Genomic DNA, 22417 nt, shown 5'->3' with positions numbered 1-22417 from the left:
TTGATCGGGGGAGAGCCCCTGCAGCTAGGCCAAGTAGGGGTAGGGCCCAGGCTAAGAGAAGACATTTTCACCAGCATCGCAGAGGCGAGGCCTCAGAAATCAGGACAGGGAAGAGTCTCTGGGAGTGAGAGAGACAACATGCCCCCAGCCGGCATAAAAGACCCCCGAGGAGGCAGGCACTGCTTTCACTACCGTTTAATTCTGTTCTGCATTTTACATACATCATCATAAAAAAAACCCCTCCTCCATTCACCTGCACCATACAGCTCCGAGCACATGGGACAGAGCCCCGGTCACAAGGCAAGGCCACGCCACGCCCCAGGGCGCCCTGCCACTGCTTTCAACCGGGGGGGGGGGGGAAGAAATCTAGCGCAAAACAACATTTAAAAAGAAAATAACTTAGAAAAGGTCCAAGTTAGTGTTTTATTGCTACCCGCGAGCGTGCGATGTGTGGAAGGCAGGGCAGGGGGCGAGGACACATCTCTTCAGCGTGGTGCTGACAGCCCTGCGTCCTGGATAGGATGGTTCCCCACCCCTAGTCAGGCTGCACCTGGCAGCTCTTGGGCACAGGAGCGTCTGCCCAGGGGCCGTCTCCCTGGGGAGGAGACTGGGCAGAGGAGAGCGAGTCTGCGTTTCCTGCACACGCTGCCCATTCCAGACTGCTGGGCTTCAGGACGCTGTGCCAGTGCTCCAAACCCATTGTGCCCACGTGTGCAGACTGGCGAGGGGCCAGACATTATCCCCCTAAGCTTTCCCCCTGCCCCCTCTGTTCCATTCCTGCCACCAACACTGGGCTGCAGCTGCCTCCGGGCATCCCCTCCGCTCATGCGGCGGAGGAAGGGCACTGAGGGCTTGGGGTTGAGGGCAGGCCAGGGGCCATCATCTCTGCCCCAGCCCTGTTCATCCGGATAGCAGGGGCTAAGAGGATTCCCAGCTCCTTCCACCGTAACCCTCCACACACCTAACCCTCCACACACCCCGGGTAACAGCACCATAGTCATTGGGTCCCGCTAGCAGCGTGCCAGCCTCCGTTCCACCTCTGCGTCACACCGTGGCCAGGGGAGCAGGGGGCATGGCTGGCATCGCAGTGCCACAGACATGCTGCTGCTGCAGGGGCAGGAGAGGGTTTCTCAAGAGGAACCCACCAGAGAGGAGGTCTGGGTCCAATCTGTGGGAGCAGCTGTGGCAGGCTGCAGGGAGCCCATGTCCCTGAAGGTGCCGCAACATTGGACACTTAAAAAAAGAAAAAGAAAAAAAAAGATACAAGAGTAAAAAAATCCCTTCCCCTGCCCCTGGAGCTGCAGGCCTCCCAGCGCTCTGCCCAAAGAGAAGTACCATCAATTGCAGGCTCAGAAACCGCTGGGTTTCCAATGCCATTTCACTCTACAATATGCAGAAGTCTAAACTCTTGAACCAAGTACTTTCAGACTGGAATTTCCCCTCATCCGCAGTTAAAAAGAGTTACAAGTACAAATCAGAGACCAATGAAAACACAAGGGGGAAAATATATATTACTAAGGGCACTGGGGCTGTAAGCCTTGTCCTTGTAACTGGACTCTGTATTGCTTGATGTGGGTAGTAGATCAAGTTAATATCCAAAGTCCAATAGAAATGAAAGAATGTTTCCCCCTTGCAGTACACACTGGAGTTTTCTTCTGGGAAAGGAATAGTCTCCAGACTGGCTAGCGGGCTCTTCCCCTCTCCCGACTGCTGTTCTTCCCCGGCTCGCAGAGATCGACAGCCTTACAGGAAGAGGTTCTTCGACGTAATACTATGACTTTAAACCCAAGTTTCTCCCTCTCCCACAGCGACCTCAAAATAGCAAAAACTAACCCCACAACATCTATCTTCCCATTTCACGGATTCACCCAGTCCCTGGAGAGACGTCAAAGAGGAGCTGAGGGGAATCTGGCCACAGCCCGGGGGGAAAAGGGAAAGGATTTAAGAGTTAAGTGTCTCCCGGAGCCATTGTCAGTTTCAGGTTATCCCTTCTTGTGCCCAAGCTCCCGCAAGTTAACACCAGACCCGTCGGATCAGCCACCTGCCTACACTCTGATTTCGTCGTCCTCCTCATCCGCGAAGGAGAACTCTCTGTTATGCTGTTTGGGGGGGCCGTGCCGAGCGCCATCTGGGATCCCGTAGCTCTGCCTTTCGGGAGATGGGCGGTGCTCTTCCTGCCCCTGTGCTATGCAGCTAGAAACCGAACTGCTGTCCCTGCTGCCCTGGCTCCGGGCAGAGTCCAGGCTGTAGGCCACAGCCCTGCTCTCATCCTGGCAGGCTGGCGCCATCAGGAGGGAATCTGGCAGGGGCTTCCTTTCCTGGCTGAGCCGGTGGGCTGCAGGTATCCGGGTAGGGCCTCCATCCCGTTGGGGCTCCTCAGGTACCATGGCGCCAAAGTCTTCGTCCTGGTCCCACTGGTCTTTGTCCATGATGCTCAGGACGTCCCCCAGCATTGAGGGCCCCAGGTCGATGTGGAAGGACATGATGGACTCGGCATGCTTCATGCCGTAGCTGCTCTTCGGCACCACGACAGGCAAGTCCGCCAGGTCCCCAAAATCGCGCTCATCCAGGCTGGGGCTCTGAGGGCGGGTGGCTGCACCGTTGGGGCGCGGCTTCTCCTCCGGGGCAGCCGCCTCCTCCGGGGCCTTCTTGACAGGGCTCGAGGAAAGGCTCTTGGGCAGCTTCCCGGCGCTTTTGTCGGCCTCCTTCTCGGTGAGCTGAGGCAGGGAGACAGCGTTCTTCACGAAGATGGCCGAGTCCCGCAGGGAGCCCAGCATGTCCCGCCGGTCGCCGCGCGTCACCGACTGCGACCGCTTGCTGCTGCGGAACTTGCGGGACAGCAGGCCGGGCTTGGAGGAGCCCAGCTCCTCGGGGGACTCCGGCTCGCCGGCCTTGCTGTTGAGGAAGGAGGTGTCCCCGAAGGCGTCCCCGGCTCTGCCCACGTGCATGGTGTGGCGGAAGTCGCCCAGCGGGGCGCTGATCATCTCAGCCGTCAGATCCGCCCGTGAGCGCCGCTTGGAGTGGGCCGAGTTGGAGACGAGCTGCTTCAGGATCGGCATTGTCCCGGCAAGGGGGGCCGGGCTGGGCAGCGAGGTCTCGCTGTCCTCCCCCGCAGCACTCACCTAGAGCACGGAGAGAAGAGAGGGCGCAGGTTAGTCTGGGGGAGCCAGACAGCTGGTCATGCCGCCCCACTGGCGCCATACAGTCAGCGGGGAGAGCCGCCCCTTGGGGCGCTCCCCACAGGAGCCATGGCTACCGTGTCCTACTCCCTGCGCCACTGAAAGTATTGGCCGCTCTACAGAGTACTTCTCCCCCGCCCCCACAACCCAGAGCAGCTTCTCCCTTGTCGGGCCAGCCCCCAGCCCTGTTTCCTGCTCAGCCCCCTGGGGCCGGGAAACGTGCATTCGCTGCTGGAATGCGCTGGCCCCGAGCCGCTCAGCTCAGCTCCTGCATCAGTGAATTCGAGAGTCTCTCCCCTGCCCCCTCCCTGCAAACAGGCCTCCCTTACCTCCAGAATCTCACCCCCCCCCCCCGACTGATACAGGAGAGCCTGGCTCAGTCCAGGCTGCAGTCCCTCGCCACCAGGCCCCCTTCCTTTCCATCCCGGTGTCGGAGGACAGAGACCGAGAGGGTATGGGAGGGGGAACTGCACCCACCAACAAAGTTAGCCTCAAGCAGCTGATTGCGCAGGGCAGGTCAGCTGGGCCACAGGAACCGGAGGCTTAGGGGGACAATGTTATCACCAGCAGTGGGCGCTGCTTTGGAGAGGCTGTCCCTGCCCCTGGGAGCAGTCAGCAAAATGGGTTTTATCCACCAGTTTTCCAGCCTGGCAGATTCCCCCAGCGTTGGAGCTGGCAGCAGCTGCCGTTAATCACGTTCCAGCTCGTTCTCGGACCCTGCCCTGCAGCGTCACTTGGATACAGGGTTTGTCTCTATTTCCTGGGCTAAACAGCCATGGACTGATGTGGCCTGCTGAGAAGCCACCACGCCCCACCCCCAAGCAGTTGGCTCCCTGCCTCTGTCAGTTCACTGAGGGTGCTGGGATTGTGGTAAAGTTTCCATCATAATTATTGGGGGTAGGGTGAAAGACAGTCATGCTGCACCCCACGGCACAAGAGGGGCTGCCCACAATACAGGAAAGTCACAGCAACCCGGAGCTAGAGGCAGTTAACATTCAGCAGCCGTGTGGGAACAATCCTTGCCCTGCTCCAGAGAGGAACGTGAGCACCAGAGAAACTGAGGCAGTGAACCCAAGGAGGGGTTTTGAGGAAGTCAGAAACAAGAGCCTGGCGTGCGCTGCAGAACTGGCTGGTCAGGATGGTTCACCCTATTGCGGCCCTGCGCCTCTTACTGCGGGCAGGTGGCGGCTTTGTTCGAAGCCACATGGAGAAAATGCTTTGGATTTTTCTCACGTAAAGCAAGCAGCGAGCAGCGGACGCTGGGAGGAATTGGAAACAGACGGCAGGAAGTGCATGAGGAGGGCTGGAAAATGGTGAGAGGCCCCGAGAGCTCAGGGCTGCGCCACGCAGCTAGGAGAAAGCCAGTTGCCTTCAATCGGAGGGAAAGGGGCTCAGAGTTTCTGGGACCCAGGGAGAACTGGTAGAAAGGATCCCTCCAGCTCCCCACGCTGCTATCTTGGGGCTTGTCACACCAGGGCTGGAAGGCCGCGTGCAGCCACCACATCGAATGGGAATTATCCAGAACACAGTTCTTACCCTTTTCCATCCCCGCCCCCGCAACGAGCTGGGAGCTAGCCCAGAACCCCGCTTCCTGCTATACATGGAGGGGGCTGTGGCTGGCTGGCTGGGAAAGACAGACTGCTCAGGAACAGAGACTGACCGGCACGGGCGTGTCTACCCTAGGAAGTCTCCCCACTGCACTAGCATGGGTTCAGCTCCACCAGGGAGAGCACTTAGTGCAGACAGGGTTTAACCCCCAGGATCTAGGTTTGCTCTGAGCCCCACCAGCCAAGGCTTCCCCTGGTTGAGCTGCCGTGGCAGGAGCGTTCCCAGCAGAGACTGGTGCAGACCCAGGCCGAGATTCTCAGCCCTGGGCTAGCTGCAGCCCCACACGGGCGGAGGCTGGGGAGCAGGATGATGGTGGAGCAGCGTTTGCAGCGTTCCAGGAGAGAAGATGGCCCCGCAGGAGGCCAGAGCTCCCTGCTGGTTCGGAGCAGCATGACCCGGGCCCTATCTCCCCAGGTGCCTTGGTAGCAAGGGACAAAGGACACATTTCCTTTCCACCCAGCCCCAGGGGTCCCTAGAGCCGCTGAAGGAGCTGGGCGGCCAGCGACAGGCCAATCACTGCCCCCCGTCCCCAGTATTCAGCATGACGAGCCATGCGGAGTAGGGCAGAAAGAGACCGTCCAAGCTGCCCCGGCATCTGCGATGCAGGGGGAGCTATCCTGGCTCCGGCTCCCAGCTGAGCGGGCTTCCATCCACCGACCTCCCCCATCCCGCTGCATTTGGCTGCGTGAACTGGATTCCTTGGCGCTCGGACACAGAACTGCTTAGCAGCCAGCGTCGGTGGAAGGGGGATCCCCTGGGTCAGAGCTGGCTTTGCTGGGCTCCGTGTGGGGCTGTGCCGGCTTCCACAGCCCTATTGAGAGACCGAACCACCCCCAGCAGTGACATGGCTCCACGCCAGCTCCTCATTTCAGGGCCCCTGCACTATGCTGCATCCTCACAGCCAGATTATCTAGGCAGATGCTGGTGGCGGAGGTTGGCTGGGAGCACAGGGGCTCGGACAATGTTCTGCCCTGGGCAGTCTGTGCACGAAGCAGCCAGGACTGGAAAGGCTGAAGGCGGGATCGAGGGGCGCTGGCAGAACTGCAGATGGGGGCAGACTGCCCAGTTCTCCCTTCTGCCCCCTCACTGCCTGAGTCATGCTGCCTAGTGACTGTTTAAGCACATCCCAGGGGCTTGGGGCGATTCCCTGGCCAGGGAGCTGGGACTTTCCCGAGAGGGGTTGGCGATGAGGCCTCCGGGGGGGGGCGCCTGCATCAGCAGAACTGGAAGCTTTCCCCACTGCGGGCTAGCGGGCTGAGGTCACACGCCGCCCCACGACTGGTGCGGAGGTAGCAGTTTTGGCTCGGGAGGGGAGGGGAGGCAGATGCTGCTGCGGTGCAGAGAGAAGCAGGTCGTGACTCGAACACAGATGGGCCTCAGAGAGAAAGGGAGACACACACATGCATATACACAAGGCAGCCCTATGTCCTTCTGTTCCGCTTCGATTCAACCATTCTGTAGCGGATTTGAAACCCCCCCTCCCTATCTTAGGGGCACCCAGCAACACCCGTCCCCAGTTAGAGGGACAGGCTCTCTGTCCCCATCACCCCTAGCTCACCAGGGTGTCGAGATGGTCTCCTGGTGATTCTGGCTTTCCACATGCCAATACCACGCTCACAGCCATGGCACCAGCCTGCCCTTTGTACCCTCCAAGCGCCTCCTCGAACGCTTCGCAAGAGCCGCGGCTCAGGATGCAACGCGAGGTCGCCAGAAGCCAGAAAGTGGCACATGGGAGCTAGACTGAAGGACTAGGCCAGAAGTCTAAGCAGCTGGGTTCTCCCGCCCCCATACTCTCCCTCCAGGGACCCGTCTGTTAGAGCAGCGCGGGAATCGAGCTGTAGACGTCCCAGAGGCTGCGGCCGCTGGGACTCCGGCTAGAAAGGTGCAGCAAGAAGCTTTGGCAGACCCCCCCCACCCGCTGTTTTGGTTGCTACGGGACAAAGGCTCCTTTCTCTCTATTCCCTGGGGGTGGGGAATTAAGGGCACAAGCTGCCCTGGCCCCACATGAGAGGGCACAGGATGCACCAGAGGCTTGTTTCCGCTCGCTGATCGGCTGTCCTGGTAGCCTTTAGCACACATCCCCCCCGTTGGAACAGACTCGCAGACTCTGAATGTTTCATTTAGGAGCAATAACTAGCCCAGAGACACCAACCCCGCTCTGCAGGAAGCAAACGCAGGGCGTCTGGCTCCACGGGGAGGGGAGAGGAGAGCAGGAAGGGTGCGAACATGCGTCCTCCACGCCCCACAACCCCGGCTCACGCGAAGCCACTGTACCATTTCTACGAGTGGCGCCTCCTTAGAGCCCCACTGGCCTGCCGAAGGCTGTGGGGCTGCCCGCCCCACGGGGAAGGGAGCCACGCTCCAGGCACCAGAGGGTCACCAGCACTCAGCAAGAGGTGGCCGCCTTGCGTGCCCATCTCGGTGCCCCTTCACGCGAGGCAGTTCTCCTCCCTGCTCTCGGCAGTGCTCTGCCTTCCTTCCCCACCTCTACAGCATTAACTCTGCCCCCTTACCAGCCTCGGATTCCCAGCCCCACGGCATCCCAGCCTGCCACTCTGCAAACACAGTCCAGACCCCAAACTTTCCCCTCCAGACCCCTGGGGCAGAATCGGCCCTGCCCAGCTCAGCCGCAGGGAATGGACAGAGCTGCCTTATGTTCACCCCCAGAGCAGGGGCTTGGCAGAGCAGTGCAGGGACTCTGGTTAGGAAGATGGGGTGGGTCTGCCCCCCAGCCAGCCCAGCCCGCTGTGCAGCAGCTCTTCCAACAGCCGGAGTTCAGGACCCCTTTGGCCTCCCGGTACGCAGTGGCTCCAGCTCTCACGTGCTCCAAGCAGCGCTAAGGAACGGGGAGATCAGCAATGGGGTACGGAGCCTTTTGCTGCCAGGCAGCCGGTTCAGATCTGGCCCAGCTCGGCCGTGCCCCCGGGAAGAGACAAGATGACTCTGCAGAGGCTGATGGGATACAAGTCGGGAGCTTCAGAACAGCTCTCTGCGGCGAAGTAGTGACACCACCTGCCCAAGGGCCCTCTCAAAGCTGGCGGTGATCGGCCCTCTGCTTGTGAGTCTCAGCAGAAGACGAAGGACTGGCCGTGACACAGGAATGCCACTGCCCTCTGGCTAATACGCAGGGTCTCTCCAGGCCAGGTCTCACCCACAGGCGCAGGGCATGGGATACCGGGGGTCATGGGGAAGCCGCTCCCCGTGCTGCGCTGGAGAACTTCAGCAACCAGAAACATGCTCTTGTGGTTGAGGCACCAGGTGAGGATGAGTTGGGTTCAATTCCTGACTCCGCTACTGACTCCCTGTGTACCTTGGGCAGGTCACTTCACCTCTCTGGGCCTCCCGCCCCACCCAGGAAACGGGGAAAATGAGACCACCTGTCTCCAATCCTTTGTCTAGACAGCAGCAAAGCCTTGTCTAAACAGACAACTGGAAAATCTCCTTGGGACCTGGATGGTCTCTCACTTGTGCAGCACCCAGCACAACGGATCTGTGATTTCAGTTGTTGCCTCCATGGTAGGAATCAATCTTCCGGGCTTTCAATCCAACACATGTTCTCCACACACTGAATAACGGGATATACAAGAACTGGCCTGAGCTTGGAAGGTCCTCAGAAGCCTGTTCTCCTTGCACTTTGTCACAGAGTCCCTGGGCGATGCTCTGGAACTGCTCCCCATGAAGCCAGTCAGGACTCTGGGGCAGTCGCCTTTCTGTGAGCAGCCTGTCTTCAGGACACACAGCTCATACGGCTTCCACCTTCCTGGGTCTGACCTCGGAGCATTCAGCATCCTCTGCCCCTCCGTGCGCTTCCCCCAGCGAGTCCGCTCAGGCGGGGCTCCTGGGGAAGCCAGAGGGTCCTGCACCCCAACTTCGCAGTCAGACGTGACTCTCAGCCAGCCAGTAAAACAGAGGTTTATTAGACAACAGGACCATGGTCTAAAACAGAGCTTGTAGGTACAGAGAACAGGACCCCTCAGCTGGGTCCATTTTGGGGGGGCCATGAGCCAGACAACCACGTCTGCCCTTCACTCCATGTCCCAGCCAGCTCCAAACTGAAACTCCCTCCAGCCCCTCCTCCTCTGGGCTTTGTCCCTTTCCTGGGCCAGGAGGGCACCTGATTCCTTTGTTCTCCAACCCTTTAGCTCTCACCTCGCAGGGGGGAAGGGCCCAGGCCATCAGTTGCCAGGAAACAGGGTGTTGGCCATTCTCTGTGTCCAGACCCCTGCCCACACCTGCCCTCCAGGGCTCTGCAATGATCATACACCCTTACCCCACCCCCTAGATACTTAAGAACTGCCTAGGGGAAACTGAGGCACCCCCACACTATTCAGAGGAAACATTAAGAACAGTCCCACTTCGTCACACGCTTGCTCTGGGGAGCTGAGCCACCCAGAGATCTTAGCCCAGGGGCACCGCTCACTGACAGAGTGGGCTGTTCCACGGCGGGCACCATCCTACTCCTCTTCCATTTGTTTTACTGCCACTGCCGGACAAGCTGGAGGCCCCGCTCAGAGCTCGCGCTGGGCTTCGGAGGGTGGGAAGCGTTCCCCAGACTGTCCGGCCTCGCTTGGCCACGGAGCGCCCGTGACGGGCATGAGAGAGCCGCCAGTTCCTGAGAGGCGGAGACTCCAGTGGCTGTGCTCCACGTGCCTTCCCTTGGGCAGCCAACAGCGACCAGAGTCTCCCTCTCTTCCAGGTTTCTATGGGACAGTCCAGTTTTGGACCCAGCTGCTCAGCCAGCTGGACGCTCCAAGGTGCCGACATCTGCCAGACCCAGAGAGACGCTGTCACAATGCAGGGGGCCCCACCAAGGCTGGGGCATCAAGACCTCGCCTTCAGAGTCTGCCCTGCTGGACTAAGTGAGAGAGGCAGCATCTGTGTAATGGGTTCATCCACCCGTTCTACAGAGACAGAGCCCCGCAACAGGCCGCAGCCAGCGCGTGCTCATGAGCCGACCTGGCATCCACTGAAGTCTGCTCCGTTTGCCCTGCTGGAGCAAAGTCCTGATGCTTTCTCTGTTACCACTTCCCCAGCCCTGCAGCTTTCTAGCTGGCTCCACTCCCCACTGCTCTGCGTCCCAGCCTGCCCCACCCTGCACCATTGCAAGTTCCCTTGCTTTCCCCCACAGATACAGGGTATGTCTACACTGCAATCAAACACCCGCAACTGGCCTGGAACTCAGGCTGCGGGGCTATCAAATTGTAGTGTAGATATTTGCGCTCTGTGGGGCTCTGGGATCCTCCCCAGCCCGAGCCCAAGTCAGCTGACAGGCCCATGGAGGGTGTTTTATAGCAGTGTAGACATCCCCACAGACACACCCTGCATGCTCCTCCATTGCTCAGTCGGAGCAGGGCAGACTTCCTGCTTTGCAATCACTTCCATCTCACTGCTCTTGCTTCAGAGAGGGTACAAGGCTCAAACTGTTCTCCGGCTTCCACCCCAATTAAACAATAACCTGTTAGACAATCTCTCCCCACAGTGCCAAGTACTTGGGCGCACAGCTCTTCTGAGCAAGGCTGCAACTCCCCCCGCTCCCCAGCGTCCTTTGAAAGGTTACAGAAAATTAGCTACACAGAACATGCCAACTGCCTGCCCCTCCCAGGCTGTGCAGAGGAATCAATCTATCAGCCACTTTTAGTACTTGTGTGTCCCCCGTTGGTACAGTGTCTGAGCACCACACAAACTGACCTATCGATCCTTACAACACAGGCTCAGGTTCCTCATCTGAGCCTGCGTAACACGGGCCAGGGACCTGCCCCGTAATCCTTCCTAGAGCACACCTTTTAGGAAAAGCACCACCCTCGTGAGAGAGGCCAGTGCTATATTATCTTCATTTTACAAATGGGGAGCCGAGACATGGACGTTCCCTTCGTCCCTTCGAGCAAGCGAGTCTCAGAGCCCGGATCAAATGACTCAGGCTGGTGGGGCCCACCCCACAGGGCTAAAAATATCCATGTCGATGCTCTGGCTAGAGCCTGGGCTCTGAGACCTTCCCCTCTTGCTGGGGTTCAGAACCCAGGCTGCAACCTGAACCCAAAACATTGACACTGCTCTTTTGAGCCCTGTTTTTCAGTCAGCTGACCCAGGCTCTGAGACTCACGTCTGGGTTTTAGGCACCGTGTAGACAGACCCAAAGTGACTTGCCACAGGAGGCTTGTGATAGAGCAGAGATTTGAACACCAGGCTCTCAAGGTGCTGTGCGTGGTATCGGAGAAGATACTCCATCTTCTGATTTCAGTTTCTTGGTTCCTATGCCTCACTGTACAGATTCAAATACTACAGAGTCTGTTACTGGACACTGGAGTGTGAGCATTTAGTGGCCGAGGAAGGGAATGGGAGCCAGGACTCCTGGGTTCCACACAGTTGGCGGCTGGGTTGAAGTGCAAGTTGGCACTTCACTTTAATTTCTCTCTCACACACACACACACAATTAGCTTACACACTTCTCCTTTTGGTGTCAGTTTCCTACCCATAAACTAGGTTTAATGCACTCATGCAGGGTAAAGTCTAACCAATTCCCCCCTTGCCGGTGTGTCTGATTTCCTTATCTGTCACTAACATCCCCTCGGATTGAAAACAAAGCCTGCTTTTTTCGGTCCTTCTCCAGCCAGGAGTTACAAGTAATGGAAAAATCGTCTCGTCAGTTTCTAATCAGTTTCTCTGCCAGGTTCTCATGCCCTAGCTCATTGCTCCATGCAGGGAGAGGATTATGCACTGGCCCACACAGCTTTTCCCTGATTTCATTTCTATTGACCTTCAGTTTCATAGAAGACATAGAAACCCCCCCAGGCCAGCTCCCCAGCTGGTATACGTCAATGAAAATCCACTGATTTAAGCCAGCTGGGGACCTGGCCCAAACAGCTAACTGTGGGGGCAAGTTCGCTTCTTTAGCATTCTTATGAGACTTTGAAAGCCTTGGCTAAGAGGCAGCAGGAGACTCAAGTGTTACTGACGTTACTGAGTAGCTTTGCCCTCCTCCAGAGGCCTCCACGCTGCTAGGGGCCCAGAACAAGCCATTGCCTTCCTCCTCCTAGCTAGCAGGAAAGGGGCGAATTCTTAGGGCCTTCTCTCTCCCTCAGCAAGCTTCACTCTACAGACCATTGTGTAAGATGGGGGGGAGAGGGGATGATTTCACAGAGTGGGTGACTGTAGGGAGCTCTTCTGCATGCTTCCACAGCTCTCTGTCTGCAGCCGAGGCGCTGGGCTTGCCTATGCCGGGAAGTGGCGGGGGAAGAGCCCCTTTCTCTGCTTCTTATTCAGCGAGGAAGAGACAAGATCCCATTACATTCCTGCTGCCGCTTTTATAAAAGCGGAAAACCAGCCCAGAGAAGCTTAACAGCCGCCAACTAATAATCTGCTGAGAAAGCGCAAGTGTAACCCGAGACAAAGTTAAAGACGCAGCACCTGCATCCAGGGGCAGGCGGCTCCAGCTGCCCTCCCAGAGCACAGCTTCGCGCCTAGTGCCAAAAACCCACTTCAGAGGGTAGGTGGCTTGTCTGCACTGGAGGAACAAGTGGAGGCCAGAGGGGAGCAGAGATCAGTCACCTGGTCAGTCAATTACACCCCTTTTCCTCCCCCAACGCGGGCCTGCTAAATTTGCTGTCTAGGCCAGGGGGCCTCTCTTCTTTCTGAGGGTCCCCCCCCACAACACGCTATAAAAACTCCCCGGCCCAGCTTTGCCACAACACCAGATTTCCTGCTGATAAAAGCCAGGGCCGGTGTTAGGAGGTAACAAGCAGGGCAATTGCCCAGGGCCCCACGCCAAGGGGGCCCCACGAAGCTAAACTGCTCAGGCTTGATTCAACCCTGGGTGGTGGGGCTCGGGCTTTCTGCCCTGAACCTCAGTGAGTCTAACGTGGATCCTGCTTGGTGGACCTCCTGAAACCTGATCAAAGCCCCCCAGGGGGCCTCAGACCCCTGGCTGAGAACTGCTGCTCTAGGTGGTTTACGGACTTGGATTGCAAGCTCCTGGGGGCAGGAACCATCTGTTCATTACGAATCCATTCTCCATTACACATACCTTGTGGCCTTTCACACCAGTGCAGCACTTCACACCGGTGCCAGCAGCTACAGGAGGTGCTGGGTGGGAGACTGTTCAGCCAACAAGTCTGTACAGTGCCTGGCACAATCGGTCAGAGTCTGCAGAAGAGCAAGGATTGGAACCCAGGAGCTCTGAAATCCCAACCCCTGGTCCATGCCATGTTGCCTTGCTTCCGCCCCATACAGCCGCACGGATGGCAGGCTGTCACACGGTGGCATGCAGGAGTGACAAGCTGGAAGTCAATAGCAAACAAGGGCATTGACTCTGGGCTTTCCTGACGCACTAACTTAAGCTGGCTCTGACTCGCCCCGTCACCATGACTCGCGCTCTTTTGCCATCCCTACCAAGGCTGGCTGGCTTGAAACGAGAGCCGCCAGCTTTGCTGCGTGTTTTGGTTCACTAGGCAGCGCCCTGAAGCTGGGAGACGGCAGGAGGTTCAACCCCACCCCCCTGCTTCCGTCAGACTCACTGGAGCATGGGCTGGGCTGCACAGTGAGTCCCATCTGAAACCTGGCGGAGGGAAAGAGAGAGTCCAGGAGATGATCGGCCTTCTACTAGCCAACAAGAATCTCTGCTCACCCCCGCCTAACCCCTTTACAGCGCCTGTCTGCACACCTGACCTTAACACCCAAACAAAGAGCCACCTCCGACCCACAGAGCTACCAACACAGAATAGCTGCAGGTGGAGAGTTGCATAATCATCTTATCTCACTGCAGACAGAAGCTGCAATCCTGGACTACCCTTTGCCAAGCAGACCCCATCCCTGAAGACAGAGGCTCATCCTCCAGCCATCAGTGCAAAGACATGGGCGAAGCCCAAGACACCCATGCAGAAGAGCGAAAGGAGACAGTTTTGCCCCCTCCCTTGGAGGTGCCGGTGTAGGACTGACAGACTAGACTTTCAAACAGCTGATATGCCGAACCGTCTATCCATTTATCAGAAGCATCTGCAGCACCTATTGCAAAGCAGGTGGAAAAATATCAGGCAGAGAAAATTAGATCCCTATCCAGAGTGTTTGACCAGAGGGAGTCAGGGATCTTGGGCTCTTGCCAGCATAATTTTCCACACAGACAGACACAATTAGCCTGTAGAACTCACTGCCACAAGATGTCACCAACCTGAAGAGCTTAGCAGGATTTCCAAAAGGAGTGGGCAGTTCTTTGGATGACAAGGATATCCAGAGTTGTATTAAGTACTAACAAAGACAATAGGAGATGGGAAAGGCTATAAACATTCATGCTTCAGGGGATGAACCAACCTCTAATTAGTGCGGGGAGGGGGTCAGGAGGAAACATTCCCTGGGGCAAGGTTATCCCTTAACTGTCTTGAGTTCCTCTGAAATATCAGATACTGGCCAGTGTCTTTCACAAGATACTGGACTAGACAGACCGCTGCTCTGCTCCAGCCTTGCCATTCCTGCGTCCCCATATTGTGGCTGGGCGGGGGGTGAGGAGCGAGCAGCCAGATTTCTCACAGCCCGTTCAAGACCAAGACAAGACAATTTATGTGTTGGGAGACTGAAGGCAGTTCAGGGATATCTCACCAGGGCCCAGAACAAACGCACAGAACAATGGGACCTGGAATGCAGCAATCAGCAGAAATCACTCACATCAGCTGAAGCCCTTTTAAACGACTCTCACCCTGGATACAATACAGTCAGGAGGGTCATTAGAGGATTCACCTGAGTTACAGAACCGCCCTGCTCCAGCCCCTTAGCAGAGGGCATGCAGCTTGCACGTACTGCCTAGCAGCAGGGAAGGCAGGTCATCGCTCCCCTTCACAGACATCAGCTGATGGGAGCTGCTGTGGCCAAAAGGTGGCAAACCCCAGCTCTGCTCCCAAGTAGAATCCAGCTTGGATTCCATCAAGACCCAGACTGGTTTGCCAATTGCTCGCCACATAAAGCATGGTCTGGGCACTGCTCGCTGAGAGCCATCCCAGGGCAAGGGCTCTGCTGGGGGTAGAGGGAGGCACACACCTTCCGACTGGGGGCCCAAGAGGGAGGCACTGAATCATTTTCACCCTGGATGTCACCTGGAGTCAAGCCATGGTGCTAGCAAGAACAAAGATCTAGCACCAAACTTGGCCCCGCCTCATGGCCTAGTGGGCTGGGCACTAGGCTAGAACTCAGGAGACCTGGGTGCAGGTCCCAGCTCTGCCCCTCCTTTGCTGGCAGACCTAGGGCAAGTCACAGCCCTCCCTGTGCCTCTGTTTCCCTACCTGTAAAACAGGGAGAACATGGGCTTGGAGATTTAGGGATGAAGCAGGCTATCAAAGAGCTAGGGATCATCATCAGACACAGCTACATCCACGTTTTCACATGGGGGCAGAGGTCTAACCCAGACAGGGGCGAAGCTGCCGTTCATTCCCATCTCTCATGCTGCTGGCAGCTAAGCCCCTGCGCTGGATTGAGCTGATGAGCGCAGAGCAGATACTGCCCCAGAGCTCTCCGCAGCTTGGCAGAGCGCCAGGTTCAGAGTCCGCCCCCACGGAAGTCCGTGCACTCACTATGTCCCCTGGAGAGACATGGAGCCAGAGAGGAGCCCGAGCCTGGAAGCTCAGCTCCAGCCCCCTGAACTCAAGAGTGCTCAGACTGAAGTCTCGATCTGGCGCAGCTCTAATGAAGACAATAGCCTGCAGACACCTTCAACTAGCCCCCTTCTCGCCCTGCATCAGTGCGGAGCACAGCCAAGGCCAGGGATGTTGCCACACAACCCAACATCATCAGTCCCAAGCATTCCCAGAAGGGGCCAATATGTCACAGGGTGCAAGGTATCTCAAAGGCGCCTTTAACCAGACACTGCAGCCAATTCTTAGCATTGTCGCACTCTGGCCCCTCACTCAGTTATTCACAACTGATCCCGCAAAGATGCTCCCCAGAATCCCTTGCACTGGTTCCCACCTCCCTTTCCATGGCAAGGTGCTCCTGGCACCCCAGCTGGCAAGCAAGCTGAGCTGTGACTTCTCTGTCTAGCTTGAGGCAGGCTCACACCCATGCACGGGGGCAGAGGTCAAAGCCTGCTTCTCACAGCAGGAGAAAGCAGAGAGGGCAGGTGGGGTGGAGAGAGGGCGTGATTCCTTGGCCTCCTATTAGTCAGTTACACCCACCCAGAGCACATTTAAACACATCAGACATTCCTGGAGGATAGGTCCATCAATGGCTATTAGCCACGATGGGCAGGGATGCAACCCTATGCTCTGGGTGTCCCTCGCCTCTGTTTGCCAGAAGCTGGGAAGAGGGCAACAGGAGACGGATCACTTGATGATTACCTGTTCTGTTCATTCCCTCTGGAGCACCTGGCACTGGCTGCTGCTGGAAGACAGGATACTGGGCTAGACGGGCCATTGGTCCAACCCAGGATGGCCACCCTTACCCCTCTGCACAGCTCTAAGGGATGGTACTCCTGGCATAGCCGTGGAAAAATCAAACCCAGACTAGGAGCAAGCTGGTCACCCACCTCCCTCTGCCAGCTGCGGGGTCCCCACCAATTAAGAGCTGCTGTGGGCCCCAGGGTGACAGAGGCCTGAGTGGTAGCTAGACAGACCAGGCCCTGACACCGCAAAGGCCGTGTTCTCCCAGCATCTATTTTGAACCTTCTGGCATCCCAAGAAGGGCCAGCTAAATAATGCATGGTGGCCGGGAGCTGCCCCAGCTGACAGGCCGCAGAGCAGTTAAAGAAACCCAGGCTAAGAGGTGGAAGCCAAACGCCCAGCGCTGCAAAGATCAGATGTATTCTCAGAAGTGTTCACCGCTCAAGGCAAAGCCTGGCTACACCACAACCAGCCAGCGTGTGTTAAAATACAGCTCGCCCCGTCCACACGAGGAGGAGTTAGCCCATTTGCTAGAATGACACCTGGTTAGCCTAGCGCCAACAGGCCCTGGGAGTTAGCGGGCACCTGGGGTTACAGTCTCACAGCTCAGCGACCACAGGAGCAGCAAACCCCGGGCCCAGCGGTTTGTCTTGCACGAGCCTGGGGAACTCGAAGCCACTCCAGAGTTAGCCAGAACAAAGTTAGCCAGAATCACTCAGAGTCAGGGAAACCAACCGATCTCACTGCCCACCTCCCCAAGTCTGGCAAAATCCACAGCCTCTCTCCTCCAGAGCTTGGCAGGGCTGCTGGAAGAGGTAACCCTGCAGGGCCTTTGTTCCATCATCTTCCACTCCGCCAGCTGGGCAAGTCGCCCAGGGCCCCCAGTGAGGAGCGACCCCTTCTCACGGGCACCTCTGGGCACCGGTGTGGGGGAGGGGAGGGTGCAGGGGGCTGCACACTGGCCATTGTTTGGCCAGTGAGACAAGGGGGGGAGATAAGAAGAGAAGAGGAATCAAGGCTGATCTGGCAAGGCTGGGCACAGGGCTGGCACAGCCTGCAAGAGGCCCCTGGCACCTTTCTCTCCCCCTAGCCCAGGAAATCCCTTCCTGCAGCCCGTCTCTGCCACAGCCCCTCCTGGGCATCCCGGGGCGTTGGGGCAGGGCGCGCACAGACCCATCGGGGCGGCGTGCATTTCGGTGCCTGCCCCCCGTGAAAGCCCGGGCCCAAACAAACAGCGCCCCCCCCCCACCCAGGGAAAGCCCCTCCCCGAGCGCAGCGCTTGGGTCTCAGCCACCGCCTGCCCCAGCGCCGGTTCCACGGAGCCGCCCCTCCCGTCTCCAGCGATCAAGACACCTACTTTCGCCCCCCGCAGCCCTCTCCTCTGCGCGAGTTTCTCAGGGGAGCAAAGTTCCGCTGCGCCGCGGGCCCCTTGCTCGGCCGGGGGCTCGCCCCTCTCCAGGCGCACGGACAGCCGGGGCGCGCCCCTCGCTCCCCTGCACGGTGCCCGGCGCGCACGCCAGAAGAGCCGCAGTCCATCGCCCGGCCAGCCCCCCCCCGCTCCCGGCTCGCGTTAAAGAGACAGGGCGATCCGGACAAAAGAGCCCAGCTCTGGAAATTACCTGGGACACCCCGCGCGCTCCCGGATTGCCCCGCCCGCTGGCTCAGGCCCAAACCCGGCAGCGGCGGGCCAATGGCTCCCGGGGGGCGGAGGGGACCTGCGTGGGCCGTGGGCCGGGGGGGGGGGGGAACGGGTGCATCCTTTGCCGATGCATGGAAAGAAAGAGACGAGCCGCCACGGTTTGCAACCGCTGCTCTTCGCAGGCCAGGCTCCGGGAAGCACGTTCGGCCTGGCGCGGCGTTCCCTGGTTCTGGGCAAGGGCCAGCGGCTCTTAGTTTGTCAGCATTGACTTTGGAGGGGGGGGGGGGCAAGGTCTCTTTCATTACAACCGGGGGGGGGGCGGCGACTCCGCACGGGTTCCCGAGGAGAACCGGCTTGGACCATCTCCCAGCCCTCCCCAAGGCGAGCCCCGCTCTGCAGGGGCCGCCTGGAAGCTCGACAGGGACACCTCTGACCCGCAAAAGGCCGCCCCCCCCCCCCCCGCCGCCGCCGCCAAAAAAAATTTTCCTTGAAGCTGCTGAGCACAGAGCAGCACCGGGGAAAAACTCCCCCGGCACTAGCCCCCCTGCAGCCAGCGCCCCTCCCGCCCCCCGCGCCGGTGGCTCCTCTCCAGCCCCCAAGCCTGGGGATCCCCCCCCCCACTCGGTGTGAGAGCCGGGACCCACCTCCTCAGCAGCCGCGGCCCGGCTTTGTTCCCGCGGCCCCCGCTCCCTCAGTGCTGCGCGCTGCGCTCCCGAGGCTCCATCCCATGGCCCTTCCCAGGCTTGTTCCTCCCTCCGGCTTGAGACGGATCCTCCCAGCGCCCCCCATGCGGCCGGGGATGATGTCATGGCTCGGCCAGGGCCAATGGGGCGCGGCGGCGCCGCTGGGGCAGCCCCAGCGCTCGGTTCCCCGTGGCGGGCAGGCGGGGCCAGCGGGAGGCCGCCCCGCCCCGTGGGAGCCGGGTTGCCCAACGCCGGAGCGTCCCGACTCATGATCCGCCGGCTCTGAACCGGGACGGAGAGCGGGGCAGACAGGGCGGCGCGTGCCGGTTGGCCAGGGCTTTCCCAGGGGCAGGGTGAGGCCAGCCTGTCTAGCCCCCCAGAGAACAAAGAGACGCGGTTACTGATGCAAAGAGAACAGGAGGACTTGTGGCATCTTAGAGACGAACCAGTTCATTGGAGCGTGAGCTTCCCTGAGCTGCAGCCCACTTCGGGTCCCAAGCAGGGGGCCGCCTGCAGCCCCCTGGGGAGCCACCAGCAGGTTTCAGGGGGTCCACTAAGCATGGCTGGCTAGGGCCCCCGGGGCAGAAAGACCTGCCAGGGGGGGACTACGGCCCGGGGCCTCACCTGGGGCTGAAGGCAAAGCAGCTTGGCCCTGGCCCATGCAGCAGTGTGGGCCCCTGGGCAATAGCCCTGCTTGCTCCCCCTTAACAGGGGCCCTGGCTTTTATATGCAGAATATATGCGCCTGGGGGGCAGGGATAGCTCAGTGGTTTGAGCATTGGCCTGCTAAACCCAGGGTTGTGCGTTCAATCCTCAAGGGGGCCATTTAGGGATCTGGGGCAAAAATTGGGGCTTGGTCCTGCTTTGAGCAGGGGGTGGGACTAGATGACCTCCTGAGGTCCCTTCCAACCCTGAGATTCTATGAAAATCAGATGTTGTGGCACAGTTGGACAGAGGAGTTTTTAGAGCATGTTGGGGGGGGCCTCAGAAAGAAGAAGGTTGAGAACCTCTGCACTAATGGATTCGTGGGTTCCCCTCTCTGTTAACCCCATGGCTGTCTCGGGGCTGGCAGTGAGTGTCTTCGGCTATGACGTAGAGTTTGTGAGTGTGTATACACACACACACAACTCTACTGTAGCATATGTCCCTATCTTTATTGCCCCAGTGCTCATGGCCTTGTGGCTCCAGCACAGCACTGGGAGACAGGACTCCTGGGTGTTCTTCTTTGCTCACCTGCAGCAGAGTTGGTGTGTGACTGCGGGCACATCCCGTCCCCTCTCTGTGCTGGGGAGGTGGGGGGATGCAGTATTGTCAGGCTCACCGAAAATCACAAGATTGGCTTTAAAATCATGAGATTATGTAAAAACAATAGATGTGAAGTTCTTTTTTTATTGGCCTTCTTTCTGAGCCTTTCGGGTGCACTGGGGGTCACATCTGGAAGCTTTCTCCACAGCCATGAGGGCTAGAAACTTACTTTTCCTTTAAGAATGAAGGCTGGAATCATCACGTCTCCACTTGCTCCAGGAGCTGGGGCTTCAAGGAAACAATAATTATCATGAGGCTCATGACACATTACAGCTCGGAGCAAGCCCCCCAACCTGGGTGACAGAAACTTGCTGGTTCTGCTGGACCTAGTGCTCTAAAAACAGTGGCGTGGGATGTGGCATGGGCTGGCCGCCCGAGGACTGACCCAGGAGGTCGGACGAGCTTGTACTCGTCCGGCCTGCAACATTCACATCACTGTGTTTGAGCTAGCGCGTCTGTCTGCTTCTGCTGGGAAGCAAGCTGCCAGCTGTACTGTAGAAACCCCCTCAGTTTCTCTGTCTGTAAAATGGGCCTAAAGATATTAATTGCGCTCTTTGCTGCGGGGCGTTGTGAGCTGTTATTCACTTGCCAGGCACATTGGGAACTTCAAGTGGAAGGAGCTATGAGAAAATACTGTCACTGCAAAGCTGCGTGTGACTGGGGAAGTTCTGAGTCATGTTTCAGGGTTTTAGCAAAGCTCTTAGGGATTAGGATGAGACCTTCATGAGGGGCACGTGATTGCACATCTGCCTACTGTGGGGTTTCCTGCCCTTCCTCTGAGGCCTCTGGTGGTGGTGACTGAGATGGGTGGCCCACGGGTCTGCTCCAGTCTGGAAGGTCCTTGGTTTTGAAGTGTCCGTGCAGGCAAATGCAGCAAAAGCTGATTTGCACCCCGCAGGAGCTCACGTGTAGCCTTGGATGCGGACTGCAGTGCTGTAGTGTAGACACTTTCTACATCAGTGGCAAGGGTTTTTTCTGTCGCTATTGTTAGCCCACCTCTCTGCGAGGCAGTAGCTAGGTGGACAGAGGAATTCTTCCACCAACCGAGCTGAGTCTACACCGGGGCTTAGGTTGATCTAACTAGTGCTCAGGGCCTGAGCAGCAGAGCTAGTTCCATCTAACTTGTAAGTGTAGCCCAGGTCCGGGCGCAGAGAAGTTAAGTGGCTTGCCTGTGGCCATACAGCAAGTCACTGGCGGGGATCAGAACGCTCTCAGACCTGTGCTCTGTCCTTTAAGTCAGTTGCCTCTCAGACATTAGCATTGTCCCCTGAGACGGCAAAAGGAATTCTTTCATTTTCACCCAGACGGCAGCCACTGGAGGTTTGCAAAAGCAAACTCAGTTTAATGTAAAAAGAAAAGCAGGACTTGTGGCACCTTAGAGACTAACCAATTTATCTGAGCATGAGCTTTCGTGAGCTACAGCTCACTTCATCGGATGCATACCGTGGAAACTGCAGAAGACATTATATACACAGAGACCATGAAACAATACCTCCTCCCACCCCACTCTCCTGCTGGTAATAGCTTATCTAAAGTGATCACTCTCCTTACAATGTGCATGATAATCAAGGTGGGCCATTTCCAGCACAAATCCAGGTTTTCTCACTCCTCCACCCCCGTACACACACAAACTCACTCTCCTGCTGGTAACAGCCCATCCAAAGTGACCACTCTCCCGATGAAGTGAGCTGTCGCTCACGAAAGCTTCTGCTCAAATAAATTGGTTAGTCTCTAAGGTGCCACAAGTCCTCCTTTTCTTTTTGCGAATACAGACTAACACGGCTGCTACTCTGAAATCAGTTTAATGTCTCATCTACTAGATCCATGTATTACTGATGGTGGCTCCTCTGCCTCTGGGGAACCAGCTCGTTATTACTGAGCCATCCCGTTTTTCATATGGGCGCGGGAACAAAGCATTGCACAAACGGAGCGTGGCTGGGATTTGCAGACAAAGAACCCATCAGACCGCATGGCCCACAGGATACACACCTGCCTTGAGGCTGTTCTTGGCTGGGTGCTGCATGTAGTGAGTGCCTATGGCGAAGGGTCCAGCATTCGCAAAGCACTTTGCAAAGGAGGGATATATACTATTATCCCCATTTTACAGCTGAGGAGACTGAGGCAGAGGAAAGCTGAAGTGACTTGCCCAAGGGGAAAGGCTGAGCCAGTGGCAGAGCTAGGACTGGACCCCACCTTGGCTAAATGCTAGCCAGGGGTTCTACCCACTACCCCAAGCTGGTTCCCTAGCCATTGGCTGATAAATAACCATTTGTATACACAATGCTAACTACATTTAACTCTACCCCGCAGCCCAACACTGCTGCATCGCAGGGGGCTGGCAGGAGAGCGTGTTCGCGTGAGACAGCCCAGTCAGGAGGAATTAGAATCAATCGCCGGAGCTGCGCTGGTGGGGAGATGGCTGACATTAGGCTGCAGCCAGAGGGGCTGCCGGACTTTGCAGAAGGGCGACACGCAGGCATCCACTGACCTCGAAAACCTGCCAGTCAGCGTCGGGCCCTCCCAACCTGCCCCAGCTCTGCTCTGGCTCCAGGCTGCACAGAGCCTCCTGGACCCAGCCTGCGGGGTTTGTCCACGGTCACTGGTGTTTCCAGGCTCAGGAGCAGGGGTGTGGGTGGGGCGAGCTGAATCA

At 57.9% G+C, this 22417-nt stretch overlaps 1 protein-coding gene across 2 annotated transcripts; it reads right to left on the bottom strand.

Annotated features, from left to right (window-relative positions):
- Positions 1–180: 180 nt before the first annotated feature.
- Positions 181–18642, bottom strand: CDC42EP4 (CDC42 effector protein 4). 2 transcript variants are annotated; one of them, XM_073310794.1, is made up of 2 exons: positions 18425–18642; positions 181–3122 (listed from the first exon to the last, which is right to left on the bottom strand). In XM_073310794.1, the coding sequence occupies exons 1-2, from the start codon at positions 18587–18589 to the stop codon at positions 2046–2048; spliced, it is 1242 nt and encodes a 413-aa protein (XP_073166895.1). In that variant the 5' UTR covers positions 18590–18642; the 3' UTR covers positions 181–2045. The 2 variants fall into 2 exon arrangements, with proteins under 2 accessions (XP_073166895.1, XP_073166896.1); XM_073310795.1 differs by lacking the exon at positions 18425–18642 and adding an exon at positions 17499–17693.
- Between the last annotated feature and the right edge of the window lie 3775 nt (positions 18643–22417).

Source organism: Lepidochelys kempii, chromosome 14 (genome assembly GCF_965140265.1).
Source record: "Lepidochelys kempii isolate rLepKem1 chromosome 14, rLepKem1.hap2, whole genome shotgun sequence".
Taxonomy (NCBI): Eukaryota; Metazoa; Chordata; order Testudines; family Cheloniidae; genus Lepidochelys; species Lepidochelys kempii.
The sequence above is the reverse complement of the archived record's forward strand: the minus strand, read 5'-3'. Positions and strand labels throughout refer to the sequence as shown.

Bases quoted from the DNA above. Each gene is read 5' to 3' on its own strand.
- CDC42EP4 (XM_073310794.1), bottom strand. From the start codon at position 18,589: ATGACATCATCCCCGGCCGCATGGGGGGCGCTGGGAGGATCCGTCTCA. The intron at 3,123-18,424 runs GTGGGTCCCGGC...TCCGTGCTCTAG, and splicing joins GGGCCGCGGCTGCTGAGGAG to GTGAGTGCTGCGGGGGAGGA.